Consider the following 15,481-nt stretch of genomic DNA (forward strand, 5'->3'; position numbering starts at 1 on the left):
CTTGAGAGCAACTGTATTCGTATAATAAACCAATGCTTGTTAAAACTGCCAGTTGAACACAAATTTGTAGTAATGAAAACTTACTTAGAATATCCCTTCGTCTTAGATTTCTGTATTCTTCTTGGCGTACATTCAAAATATGTTCTTCCTCTTCTCTTTCACGTTCAAATAGAAGTTGAAGATGCACAGAGTTGCGTTCATTTGAATTCAAAGACAGTAGCTGTGACACAACCAAATCAGTTGCAGTTTCCTCTGAAAAAGTAACAAAATAAAATTTCATTTAGTTATCTGTCTAATAGTTATGAGAACATTAAAAAAATGTATGGGTGGTGGTGCTGATAATTATTATTGTCTTAAAGGGAAGTACAACTAAATATACAAATGTAAAAAGAAAAACATGTTCTGGTGAAGGTGGTGATTGCTGTTTACAAAGGAAGTACAACTAGAAAACATTCTCTATAAATTTGCTCATTACATTGAAAATATTTTTGAAATGCTATCAAGTTTAATGCAATTCATAACAAATATTATATCGCTATAATTTTTGCCTTCATTATTTGAACGGAAAATCACAGATGGTGCTGAAGTTGATGAGAGAATTTACAGTTGACTGAGTTCAAATTCCTTTCAAGTATTAGGGAACAAAAAGTACCCAAATATTGTGATCAAAGGAGAAGCTCAGAAAAATAAGCCCATGATCAAAATTCTTATGCTAAACATCAAACTGGAAATTTATACTATAGAAGCAGCAAATAAACAGAAAAATGAAAGGAATACTGCCCTAAACCATAAAATATGATTAAAAATACTGCATTTTAGATGCAAATACTAATGAAGAAGAGTAAATATAATGCAATGAGGGTAGATCTAAGACAGCAATTTATAGCCAAAGCCATCAAAAGATCACAAATACTAAACAAAATATCACATTGATATAATCTGAAAATTTTCAGCTGATTGCAATCGCCAACATGCGTGTTCAAAAGAAAATGCTTTGATCTTTGATACAGACAACAATTATGTAAATTTCTTTAATTAGTAGTTATTACTTAATGTATGGTGGCAGTTATTTATCATTACGCAGTATTAACAGGAGTTAAGTCTAGCACTTAATTTTTTTTTCTACAGACATAACATTAAATTTCAAAGCAGAATTAATTTTCTTCTCTTCAAAAACAACATGATATTAGTGAACTAATTTTAAGAACTAGTTCATCAAATTAATATTCATGGACTTACTAAGTGCATTCCAGCAATTAGGTTATTCTAAGAATGTCTGAATATATACACACACACAAAGAAAAAGGGCAGAGAAAAAGAAAAACTGCATATCAGCATACCTACAAACTGGAAAAATGAGATTTGAATCCTGACATAACTATTCCAATTTTTTTTGCTTCCATTAGTAGGTGTTCATCAAAAATCTTAATAGCTGGAATATTGTTCACCAATAATCATTTTCTTTTTGGCACATGATATTAACACTTACAAAGAGACTGTTAAATATGTCATACCAAAATACAACCTGCTGTTCTGTCTAACTCTTCAAAACTTTGGAGAAAAATAAAACATGAAAACTTAAATTGGCTGCTGATACACATTGCAAGGATGTGTAGAGAATTGCTAAACAAGATGGATTTTAAAATTTCATGCGGATTCTACCAACACTTACAGGTCTCTCCACTCATCTTGTATGTGTCTTCATGTGGTAGATGATTTTGTCAAATGGCGGTGTGTTTGTCCTGTTCCTGAGCATAATTGGATGGTTCATAATGAATGGTGTAATACAGTAGTTTCAACTAAAATTCATCAAGTGCCTTTACTCTGGTGCTTCAGAAGATATTTTCAACTTGGTTTTTGTAATGTGTAGGTAAAGCCAGCCCAGACAAAGAATGCTCATCAAGTACATCATGTTTCAATGAAAAATGTTGGTTTGTTTCTCACTGCAAACAAAAGTTGTTTAAACTGTAATTTTATGCACCCAATTGACAGAATGGCCTCAAATTAATCTAGTGCAACATTCCATATAAGGATAATTATTGATGGCGACAGTACAAGAGAGTATTGGGAAGACAAGAAGAAGAAAACTATTTCATGTTGTCCTAAGATGGCCTAACTGAATAATAATAATAATAATAATAATAATAATAATAATAATAATAATAATAATAATAATAATAATAATAATAATAATAATAATAATAATAATAATAATAATAATAATAATAATAATGTTACGGCGAAGACTGGTAAATGACCAGAAGCCAGAAAACATCTTGAGGCAACCTCTAGGGCTAGCAATCCTAGTTGTAAAAGGATGGGTACCCGTCCAAAGCAAAGTCAAGTCAAAAAGCATGATGGCACAACATTTCAAGAAAAATACCCCAGGGGGTAAATCTTCGGATAAATCCCTGGACGTGAACGCCACGGCGCACGAGTCTCATTCGGATTCTGGGGGAGACTTGACATCATGCAAGAGACGAGTCGGAGCGTCTCAGTGTACCCCGAAGAGTCAAAAACTCAGGCCAAAATCTAAAAGCTTTCTAGCAACTTTCAACATAAATTCATTTACACAAACTGGCAAGCTGAAAACCCTCACCAAAGCTATTCACAAAAATCAGATATCCATAATGGCCCTACAGGAAACAAGGTACCCAGATGAAGAGATTTTTGAATCCGAAGGCTACCGACTTTTCAAGAGCAAAGCGCAAAGAGCAATCCTCAACGGAGCTGTGATGCTTGGAACCACGTTTGCTGTTAGAACCAAGATCCTTAAATCGGTTGCAAATTTCGAACATGTGAATGACGGATTGTCTATACTCACAATTAAATGCGCAAACAAAACCTACGCCCTAGTTAACGCACATGCTCCTACAAACGATAAGAACAAGTCTGATCCAGACGAAGTTGATAATTTCTGGGACCTACTGGATGAAAAATTAAACAAAATCCCCAAACACCATGTCAAGCTTCTTTTCGGTGACTTCAATGCCCAACTAGGTTGTGAACAGAAGTAAAAGAAAGTTATAGGAAATTACCCTGCTCAAAAAAGAACCAATCCCAACGGCAAAAGACTGGTGTCCATTTGCGAAAATCACAACCTGCAGGTCATGTCGACCCACTTTCGCCATCTACCCAGAAAGTAAATGACTTGGCGTTCTCCCGTCCAAGCTCTCGGAGAGTTCCAAATTGATCATGTTGCAATCTCCAGGAGAAACAGTCCTGAGATTATGAATGTCAAGGTAAAGAAAGGCATCAATGTGGCCTCAGATCATTATATGTCTCTTATCAAATTCAAACCAATTCCCTCAAACACAAGGAAGACAACCAAACAGATCACACGCTTCGACAATGATAAACTTCAGCAAAGGGTCGAGGAGTTCCAGGAGAAGGCTAGACCAAATGACTGTGACTTTAACAACACCAAAAGTCTCCTTGTTGAGGCCGCCAAAGACATTGCAGAAATCAAGAGAAGCAAAAAGCATGCCTGGTGGAATGGTACCTGCGAATCAGTCCTCCAAGAAAGACTCAATGCGTGGAAACAGTACTACTCTACAAAATCAGAAAATGATTGGGAAACCTACAAAACCCAACGTGCCCAAGCAGCTAGGGTGTTCAGAACTGAGAAACGTAAATATGAAAAATCTCTCATTGAAAAGATAGAACAAAACTTTAGGAAGAATGAAAGCAGAGAGTACTATAGAGCCTTCAAACGCAAACTCACTTGCTATAAACCACCATCTCTATGCTTTGAGCGAGAGGACGGCACACTGGCGACGTCAAATGAAGAAAATTGCAGCATTCTGACAGATTACATCAAGAATTTACTTAATTGCTCTAAACCGCAAAGCGCCATTGAGACCAAGGAACCCTTACTCAGGTACCCAGATTCCAGACCACCCGACAGAGATGAAATAAAGCGCCACATTGCCCATCTCAAAAATAACAAAGCGCCGGGGGAAGACTCAGTAGTAGCAGAACTATGGAAATATGCCCCAGAGGAATCACTTGATATCTTGCAAAAGCAAATAGAAGAAATTTGGAACAAGGAGACCCTACCCGAAGATTGGAAAATAGCTTTGATCCATCCATTACACAAAAAAAAAGGCAGCATGAAGAACATCAACAACTACAAAGGAATATCTTTGCTACCTGTGACTTACAAAATTCTATCACTTGCCATCCTGGAGCATTTGGAAGCACAAGTCGAACATGAAATAGGTGAATACCAAGGAGGGTTCAGAAAAGGTCGCTCAACAGCTGAACAGATCCAAAATCTCAAAATGATCATCAGATATTGTACACTAAGGTCCAAGCAGTATGTGTCCGTCTTTGTGGACTTTAAGAAAGCGTACGACTCCATTGACTGGGAAGTCCTGCTAAACATCTTAAATGAATTTGGAGTTGATTTGAAACTGCTGGCATTAATTAGAGCCACCCTGACTGATACAAAATCCAAGGAGAAGTTCCACGGATGTCTCTCGCATTCCTTTGACATCAAAACAGGAGTCCGACAAGGTGATGGGCTATCCCCGATACTCTTCAACCGTGTTCTTGAAAAGACCATCAGAACCTGGCGGGTGAGATTACAGGAAACCAACTACAGTCCATTGAGAATAGGAACCAAATCCAAGAGGATCGCAACAGACTGCTTAGCATTTGCCGATGATATTGCTGTTCTCTCAAACAACATAGAAACCGCTAGAGCTCAAGTTGAAATTTTAAAGGAAATTGCCGAACAAACTGGTTTGCAGATATCGTTTGAGAAAACAGAAGTAATGACTAACATCAAAGAGGCTCCACCAAAACTCCATACAAAATACGGGGACATCACCCGAGTAGACAAATTCAAATACCTGGGTGAGATCATCATGAAAAATGGACTGGACAAAGAAGCACTTCAGGAGCGAGTATGCAAACTGGAAATAGCCTACCAAACATCCCGCACAATCTACAACAAAAAATGCCTTTCCCAAAACACCAAGATTCGTCACTATGAAACAGTTCTGAAGCCAGTAGTTCTATATGCAGCCGAAACCCTGTCTCTAAATGCCAACAAAGGACTCCTTGCAGAACTGGAGAAAAGAGAACGCAAAATTGTGAGAGGAATCTTGGGATCAAAGTACAGAAATGGAATCTATCAAAAGAGATCCAACAAGGAAGTCTACAGCAAAATAGAGAAAATTACCGACACAATCAGAAAAAGACGGGCACGATTTTATGGTCATCTGAAAAGAATGGACGGAAGAAACCACGGAAAACCATTTTCAGGGCTGCCGACAGTGGGATTCGAACACAATATCTCCCGGATGCAAGCTCACAGCTGAGTGACTCTAACTGCACAGCCAAGAAGAGTTGCTCGACAATTCAGACTTGTCTGGCTTATCAGATGATGATGATGAGGTAGATAAATTCAGTGTCTTGTTACCAGGATCTGTGAAAATGAAAATGAGGAAGATGATGAAGAAGAGGAAGCTGCTGTGGTCTTAGAGGGAAAATGGGTGAGATGCAGGGTTTTTGAGCCATTACCTCCAGCTCCTACTCTCAAATTAGTGGAAGAAACTGATACTGGCTCATGAATCCTGAAATAGAGAGCAAAAGGAGAAGATGAAGATGAGGACAAAACTATATCCCGAAAGATAAAGGCAGTTACGCCTCTTCCTCATGTAACGTGCTCCAGCCATAACCTCTGTAGTGTAATGGATATAGCGTCCGCCATGCCAAATGGCAGTGGGCCCGGCCCGGCACCGTATAGACCCACCCCTTATGCTTCAACTGCGCCAATCACAAGCAGTGCTTAAGTGCTAAGCCAGACCCACTCGCTTCCGCTCGCGGTCCCGTAGCAGAGGAGTATGGAAATGACTCCACAATTAATCTGCAGTGTTCCATCTCACGATGTTCCTGGATCCATCCGGCATTTGGACAATTCTAGAAGGGCCAGTGCAGGTATATAAGAGAGGAATGACCTGCCTGCAGTCAGTGAGAGTTAGAGTGAGTTAGAAGTTGGTGTGGTTCAGTCGTGAGCAACTGCCAGTGTAGTGAGGTATGTGAACTGCTGTGGTTATCGGACTAGTGTGCTACAGTGCGGACTATCGACGAAGGAGAGAACATGTAACCGTGCGACGCGGGACCTTGTGTGTGAGTGTAAAACTGTGTAGTGTGAGAACAAGTGAGAAACGAAGGGAGAGAGAGCGCGCGAACTGCGTAAGTGTGTGTTATGAGCAAAAGTTGTGTGTAGTCTTGTGTAATTTTAGTGCCTAGCTAATAAATCTTAGTAACAAGCTCCCAGTTTAGTGTTAATTGATCCTACTACCCCGCCAACTCGTTACAGTATCTATGTTTCTACGAGTTTCTGGAATAATCTTCGCATCTACGTCTCTACATACTCGGGCAATATCTTCGTATCTACGCTTCTACTGGATCATCTACTTTCTACTTTAAATATTCTAACCTGCTTTTCCCATCTACCCTTCCACGTATTACTGGTTTAATCATATTTTGTGCTCACTCGTCTCTCCGCTCCCGTAACTCACTACAAACTGACTGTCGCTCTGTGTTTACCTTCTACTACCTACGTCATCTGTTACGTCACTTATACCTTCTCGAAAATACTAGTTTTCACTTCCTTGCGTATATATAATGGACAGCCTCGCTTGTCTAACCAGCCTGGCATCGACGTGTGTACAGTGTGTGTGTGTGTGTGTGTGTGTGTGTGTGTGTGTGTGTGTGTGTGTGTGTGTGTGTGTGTGTGTGTGTGTGGAGGGGCCACTGGCCTCATGCGGCTTGCCGTGCGATGTGGATTTCTATTCCGTCAAACTGAAAACTTAACACTGTCTGATCTGGGTGAGCTAAAAATTCCACGTGCTAATTATTGGAACTCTAAGCTAAGCCCTTCAGGCGTGCTGGCTGTTTATTCACTCTAGTTTTTGAAGGCCTTGATCTGGGCCTTAACTCTTACAATTTTCTCCTGATTTAAATTTTTACGTCATAAAAAGTTTTAATGTGGACCGAGGGTGACCAACGTTGACATTATTTACTCAAGCATTCATATGAGGACAGTAACGGGTGGATGAACTCTCTCAAGTTTGCGCAGTCGGATTCCTACTTTATTTTCCTTTCTTATCCTTACTATTATTGTCTTCCTTTTACCCATCTTTCATTTAGATCATTAGACTTTTGTAAACACCCTGGAGGTGTTGTATTTAGATTGTGGCCAAATATTATTGATGTCATGGTAAAATGTTGTTCTTTGAAAAGTTTACGTCTGTTTTCCTGAAAGGAATGTTATATGACATGTTAATGTGTGAACTATTTTGAAAATTGATAGTAATCCTGGCTAGTAGTTCTTTTTACTCCCTTCTATTTAGTGAATTGTTGAACTTTGTTTCTTCTTTATTGAAAGTAGGAATTGTATTAATGATCTCCAACTATGTTTATATCAGACTTTATTAGATCCTATATTAATCTGTGTGTACTGTGCAAGGTTATTTACTTAATACAGTTGTTTATCTGAGCTATCGAATGGTGGTCCTTTTCTTTTGTTGGGTACATACCACAGAAACCTCTCTCTCTATCCCCCAGTGTTGCTTCCTGTCACTCTGCTCGTTTTCTGTATTGTATACGTGAAATATTGATGTTATCAAACTTGTTAGAGAAATCGGTGATGCAATATTACCATTGTTTTGAAATCATCCTGTTTTCTTAACAGCGGTGATGAAAATATACTATGCAGAATTAACTTATGTTGACGACTTTTCTCCACAAATGGTAGCAGACATTTTTTCTCTTCACTCTAATTACACTTTCTTGCCTAAACTAATACTATTTCAGTTTATTATATTTCTTTAGATATTCTCAAATTTTGTCCTTTTGTTGTTGTTGTTGTTGTTTCAACATTATGGCCTGCTTTTCGGATAATTTTCCATTAGGTGAGGATAGTAACTTATCCCCATCCCCATTATATCGAAATCTGTCTTTACCTAATATTCCAACTGCTGATTTAATTTCTTTTTCTGATACCCCCACATTATCTTCTCATGTTGGTTCTCCCGATTTATTGACTCATTCTGATAGTAAGCCTTCCCCATTGCTTCAACAACATTCTATGTCTCCGGATCCACATTTTTATCCCCCTCTTTCAGTGACTCAATACAAATCTGTTGATACCTTCTTGAATGTACAGATTATAAAACAATCTCTTGATCAAGTACCCCAATTACAATCTACTGATCCTCGTAGTTTGACCTTGTGGCTTTTCTCCGCTCGAAAATTTCTAAACATCAAATTAGCTTCATTTCCTCAATTAATGGGATTGCTGTCCCCAAAAACTACTGGTTTTTTCGCTAAATTTTGGGTCGATAATATGTTAAGATTTTCAGATAGGTATCAACAATGCAATGCCATACATAACTATTTCTTACCTTACGAAATACGTTGTAAGCTTAGCCTTGAATTTATTCGTCGTCACCAACTCTCCACAGAACCTGCTCATGATTATCTTGATTCAACTGCAACCTACAGTGATGTTTTAAACATCGCTCACTCTGTAAATGACTTAATTTCTATTGTCCAATTTTACACTACTCCTTCGTTTCGGCAGCTCTTTAACATTTTAAGGCCTCCTACGTCCATGCTTCAGCTCTATAATCGTGCTCAATTTCATGCCTTTAATTCTTTGGGAGACATTTCTTATTACTCATCTATCCCACCTCCTGTAGATTCTCGTACTTCACCTTGTACTTTTTTAGCTTTATCTTCTACGTCCGTTTCTTCTGATAATAATTACTCGTTCTTCTACTATTTGCTTCCGTTGCAAAGGAAAGGGTCACATTTCTAGGAACTGTGCTACTCCCTATTCGAGAAACGTGTCTTACCTGCGTCATTAGACAGTAGGCATAATGATGGGAAAAGTCTGTCTTCAGTTGTTCAGTTTCCTTCTTTGTTTCCAATGATCGTTCTTTGCCTCTTAAATTTTCTTCTCAAACCTTTTCGAGTGAGGCCTCGTCATTCGCATCACCTACTTCTCATATTGTTTTGGTCATTAATAATGTCCCTTCAGTTGCTCTTCTTGATTCTGGGGCTGCTGTTTCCTTGATCAGTTTATCTTTTTTTGAATCTTTGCAAAAGATATTTTCCCATCTTCATTTTTCTCCTTCTACTGCCCGTTGTATTTCGGCCTCAAATCAACCTATTGATGTTCTTAGTCATATTTCTCTTACTGTCAAAATTCAACATTTTTCCTGGCCGTTTACCTTTCTTGTTGTTTCTGACTTATCTTCCCCTATTATTTTAGGGTATGATTTTCTTTCCCATACTGGCCTCATTTTTGATTCACTGAACTCTACGGTTTCTTTTCATTTTTCTTCAACAGTTATTCCATTAATTTATAATGCTGATTATCCTTCTTTGACCTCATCGATGTCTCCTAGTATCAATTCTATTCATTCTGATCAAATTGCCTCTTTGTTAACAGAATTTTCTGACGTTATCACTCCTATTCTTGATACAGTAAAAAATTTCAAGACTCATATTGACTTAATCGATACTACTCCAGTTCGCTCATCCCCTTATTTTTTAAGCCCTTCTAGAATGAAAACTTTGAATCAATTAGTTGATAAAATGCTTCAAGACAAAACTATAATTCCTTCTTCTAATTATGCCTCCCAAGCCTTTATCGTCTATAAACCCGATGGCTCTTCAAGATTTATCATGGATTATAGAAAATTAAATGCCCGGATACTCTATGATGTTTATCCTATGCCCAAATTGCAATCCGCTTTTCAACATTTTTCCAATGCCAAATATTACTCCATTTTTGATCTTAATTCTACATACAACCAAATTCCCTTAGATGAAATTAGCTCCCGTTACACTGCTTTTATTACTCCTAATGGTCTTTTTCAGTTTCAAAAAGTTCCTTTTGGCCTAAATTTAGGTTCCCAAATTATGCAACGCTTTGTTGATTCACTTTTTTCTGACATAAAATATCAATATCTGTTCCCATTTATCAATGATATTCTTATTTATTCCCCTGATCTTCAAATTCACCTACAGCATGTTCATGAAGTCCTAAAACACCTTCGCTCAGTGGGTTTAACGGTAAATCCTTCCAAAGTCTTAATTGCTCAAACTTCGATTAAGTTTTTAGGACATATTCTCAGTTCTAACGGTGTTGCTGTCGATCCGGATAGGGTTTCTGCTGTTTAGAAGGTGCTTCCTCCTAAGAACTTAAAGCAGTTACATTCTTTTCTTGGCATGGTGGAATTTTATGGCAAATATATACCAAATTTTTCCCATATTTCTGAACCTCTTAACTTATTGAAATGCAAAGGCATTGAGTTTCACTGGGACGAACCACAGCAAAACGCCTTTTCCTGTTTAAAGGCCAAATTATCACAAGCTCCTCTTCTACAAATTCCTGATTTTAATATCAAGTTTGACTGATGCTTCCGATGTCGCCACTTGCACTGTTTTGCAACAAACTGTGCAGGGTGACACCCACACTATTGCCTATTTCGGTACATATTCCGTATTTGAAAAGTAAGCATTTGCTTTAATCCTCTCAACTGAACATTTTGCGGAGTATCTCGATCATCGAGAGTTTATCGTGAGCACTGAAAACCAAGCTCTTTCTTGGTTACTTAATAATGCCCCGAAAATTGGACGCACTGGTCGTCGGCTGCTTCGTTTATCACATTTTAAATTTTCTCTGAAATTTGTCTCTGGTTTTCAAAATTCTGTAGCTGACGCATTGTCCTGCCTCTTTGAAGATCATCATCTTAATGATTCTGAGAGAAACCACCTTCCGGTTGCTACTATAAATTCTGTTTCTTCTCTCATAAATTTCCCTTTGTCTTCTCAGTCATGTCAAGACCATCAGAACCTTGATCCATACTGTCAACAATTAAAAAACAATATTTCTTCTAGTAATTATTCTGGTCCCTTTCGCATTGTAAATCAACTCATTGTCTTCAAACCTACCCCTCGGGCTACTCCTCGTTTGGTTCTTCCTTCCACCTTACATCCCATGATATTTCAATATTTTCATGGGTCCTCTACTGGTGGACATTTTGGAATGGCAAAATCTTATTCTCGTATTGCCTCTCAGTTTTAATGGCCCCAAATGCGAAAGGATGTTTTCTCTTGGGTCCGATCTTGTGACCTATGTCAAAAGCACAAACCCCCCAATCATCAACCTTTCGGGACATATGCTGTCTCCCCTTCTACTTACCCAGCGGAGAAATTCTACATCATTATTATCGGTCCTTTGGTTAAATCTTCAAAATCAAACTCCTACATATTTATCTTATTGGATGGTTTTTCGAAATTTCTTGTTGTACGTCCATTACCTAATATTTCTTCTCAGATTATTATTAATTTACTAACTAATCAAGTTTTTCCTCTTATTGGCATTCAAAAAATTCTGGTCTCTGATAATGTCGCTATTTTTACTTCGAAAGTTCTTTATAACTTTTACTTTCCCTATGAAATCAAAAAAGTTTGTACCTCACCTTATCACCCTCAGGCAAATATTGTTGAGTGTTACCACCGGAATTTTAAATCTTTTCTTTCCATCTTTCATTCCCAAGATCAAAAATTATGGGATACCGAACTTCCTTACTTTTGTTAAGCTTTAAATGCTACTGTTAACGACTCTACCTCCTTTTCTCCCGCCAAGCTATTCTTGGGAAGAGATCTTCATACTCCTCTATCTTTAAATTGGAATTTGCCCTCTTTATTGCATACCCCTTCTCACCTGCTTACTGACTCTCTATTACAGGAAGCTCTTCGTAATTTTAAATCATGCTAGATATCTTCACAGGAAAACATGTAATTCCCGCCTCCGCCCTCCCAACTTTAAGATCCTTGATAAAGTTTTGTTAAAAAACCACCCCATTAGTTCTACCCAACATCACATTTCAGCTAAGCTTTCCCCTCATTGGATCGGCCCATATCGAATCCTTTCTTTCCCTTCTTTGGTTACTGCTCAATTACAGTCTATTTCTAACCCTCAGGATGTACGGAAGGCTCATTTTTCCGAACTTAAGAAATTTTCTTTTTGAATCCTTTTTTTCCTTCTCTTTTCTGTCCCTGGGTATGGAGGGAGACTTCATTCAAAATTTGTTTTATGGTAGTTATGCTTACGTTATGTCTATACTGATTACTCTGATCCACATTTTTGAGAATTTATCTATTTGCTTTGTGTTTTTGGCTCACCCAGTCCCTTTCCCCTCCACCCACACATACTTGATGTCAGACTCTCCCATGCCCTTTCTTGAATTGTAATTTCTTTTACTTGGAGTCTCCTTTTGGTTTTTCCAAATTTTCATGGGAAATTCTCCATATATTTATATTGGCCACTATTATTTTTAAAATGTAATTTATTTCAGTCCGGATCACTTCTCTTGTTATCCCTCCCCTTTTTCTCTTCTCCTTTCCCTTTTCCCTATTCTCCCTGCTTCACTTGCTTATTTGTTTTCCAAATTTCTGCTGATCCTTTGTTTTGGTTTCCGATACTGCGCTTCTTCTGATCGCCGATCGTCGATTCTTGAGAAGGCGCCACTCATGGACATCGCTGCTACTTCGCTGACCTGCTTTCGCCCATCCTGCAGATTCCGCCTGGTGGCAGGAATATGTAACGTGCACCTGCCATAACCTCTGTATCTATGTTTCTATGAGTTTCTGGAATAATCTTCGCATCTACGTCTCTACATACTCCAGCAATATCTTCGTATCTATGCTTTTACTGGATCACCTACTTTCTACTTTAAATATTCTAACCTGCTTTTGCCATCTACCCTTCCACGTATTACTGGTTTAATCATATTTTGTGCTCACCCGTCTCTCCACTCCCGTAACTCACTACAAACTGACTGTTGCTCTGTGTCTACCTTCTACTACCTACGTCATCTGCTACGTCACTTATATCTTCTCAAAAATACTAGTCTTCGCTTCCTTGTGTATATATAATGGACAGCTTCGATCATCTAACCAGCCTGGCATCGACTTGTGTACATTATGTGTGTATGGAGGGGCCACTGACCTCGTGCGGCTTGCCATGCGATTGGATTTCTATTCAGTCCAACTGGAAACTTAACATCGTCTGATCTGGGTGAGCTAAAAATTCCACGTGCTAATTATTGGAGCTCTAAGCTAAGCCCTTCAAGCGTGCTGGCTGTTTATTCATTCTAGTTTTTGAAGGCCTTGATCTGTGCCTTAACTCTTACAATTTTCTCCTGATTTAAATTTTTACGTCATGAAAAGTTTTAATGTGGACCGAGGGTAACCAACGTCGACATTATTTACTCAAGCATTCATACGAGGACAGTAACGGGTGGATGAACTCTCTCAAGTTTGCGCAGTTGGATTCCTACTTTATTTTCCTCTCTTATCCTTGCTATTATTGTCTTCCTTTTACCCTTCCCTCCTTCTTTCACTTAGATCATTAGACTTTTGTAAACACCCTGGAGGTGTTGTATTTAGATTGTGGTCAAATATTATTGATGTCATGGTAAAATGTTGTTCTTTGAAAAATTTACATCTGTTTTCCTGAAAGGAATGTTATATGACACGTTAATGTGTGAACTATTTTGGAAATTGATAGTAATCCTGGCTAGTAGTTCTTTTTACTCCCCTCTATTTAGTGAATTGTTGAACTTTGTGTCTCTTTATTGAAAGTAGGAATTGTATTAATGATCTCCATCCATGTTTATATCAGACTTTTTTTAGATCCTATGTTAATCTGTGTGTACTGTGGAAGGTTATTTACTTAATACAGTTGTTTATCTGAGCTATCGAATGGTGGTCCTTTTCTTTTGTTGGGTACATACCACAGAAACCTCTCTCTCTATCTCCCAGTGTTGCTTCCTGTCACACTGCTCGTTTTCTGTATTGTATACGTGAAATGTTGATGCGATCAAACTTGTTAGAGAAATCGGTGGTGCATTATTACCATTGCTTTGAAATCGTCCTGTTTTCCTAACAGCGGTGATGAAAATATACTATGCAGAATTAACTTATGTTGACAACTTTTCGCCACATTCATATCAGCCTGAGAAAGAGAAAGGCAAAGCACATGCCTGAGATCCCCGAAGGTGGAAAACCTTCCCGATGCATACTTCCTGGATGTGATGCCCAAAATGCCACGTCAAGTGCTCAAGATGTCAAGTGTTCTTGTGCCTTAACGCAAATATAAATTGCTTCAAATTGATCCATGATATGTGAATACTTCACTCATTTTGTAATGTTTAAGTATTTGGTTATTTTTAAATTAATTTTTAATTTGTGATTTGGACACATATACTAATTAAGATTATTCCAATAATTATATTTTGTTTGTTATTTAATTAACAACTCTACTTTGTATTTAATTATGAATGAACATTTCTATTGCACAGTTTTAGTACTGTGTCATAATGCCATACTACCTTTTTTTTTTTTTAAACTGAGATCCAGTGTAACCTATAGGTTACATCAAAATTTCCTATTGTGTGGTTCTCGGACTCAGTTTTTATTTTCTTTGTCATCAAATTGAAGTCCTTCTGTCTGAGAAAGCACCACAATTCACTAAAACAAATATCCAGTTTTTTGCTGGAAGTAATGTGAAATTTCATAAACCTTGGCTTCTTAGCCCATTTTATCCCTCACCCCTGCAACTATTATCAACAGGCAATTTTCTGTATCTAATTGTTTAGTACGTTTTGAAGAGTTGCAGAAAATGGTGGATGCTTTTTGGCATGAGAAGCCCAGCCATCTCATTGCTGGACCCTTTTCTAGGAACACTACCAGTCTTTGATATAGTATACAGTCAAATTCATTTTTTTAATTTTAGCTAAAAAGATTTGTGAAAACTCATTATATAAAAGGGTAGTGAGTTAAATTCATTTTTTTTTTTTTTTAAGTTTAGCTAAAAATGATTTGTGAAAACTCATTATACAAAAGGGTAGTGGCAGACAGAGGTACATTAGTTTATGAAAGCAACAAGACTAAAAGGTGCAAACTGATTAACAAACATTGCAGAGGAGCTATTGCAAACCACAGGATCTACAAGACAGAACTTCTACAAGTTTTCTAACAACTCATCCAAAAATTAATCACAGTATCACAGTTCAATAAGCAAGCAAGTTTGCAGTTTTCATGGCTCTTATGTTAAGATCAAAGACCAGAAAATATACATTTATTTGTACAACAAGAATGCAGGGAAGAGGGTATCCCTTTCAAAAATCTCTTCTGAATTGACTTTTATGTAATGTATGTTAATATTGAAGAAATGATCAAGATTACAGAATCTGAGTAAAAGTTGTTTGTAAGCAATTATGTCAAATAAAAACACTAAAACATAATTCATATGAAAATACAAAATGCAAATGATGGAACACCCCAACTCTTTCCAGAACCATACAAAATCTTTATTTGATTTTTTCAGAAATAACAGTTTTAATAAAGCAACAGGCTTCACATGCAAGGGCTGATGATCATGATA

General features: G+C 37.6%; 1 protein-coding gene across 4 annotated transcripts in view; it reads right to left on the bottom strand.

Annotated features, from left to right (window-relative positions):
• Positions 1 to 15,481, bottom strand: part of LOC136887288 (E3 ubiquitin-protein ligase LRSAM1) — a 687,439-nt gene that overhangs the window by 277,714 nt on the left and 394,244 nt on the right. For all 4 annotated transcript variants that reach the window (XM_067159790.2, XM_067159791.2, XM_067159789.2 and 1 more), the window contains one exon: positions 85 to 252. In XM_067159790.2, the coding sequence (XP_067015891.2) occupies positions 85 to 252 (168 nt within the window). The remainder of the gene's footprint in view (positions 1 to 84; positions 253 to 15,481) is intronic.

This window comes from Anabrus simplex, chromosome 1, assembly GCF_040414725.1.
Source record: "Anabrus simplex isolate iqAnaSimp1 chromosome 1, ASM4041472v1, whole genome shotgun sequence".
NCBI lineage: Eukaryota > Metazoa > Arthropoda > Insecta > Orthoptera > Tettigoniidae > Anabrus > Anabrus simplex.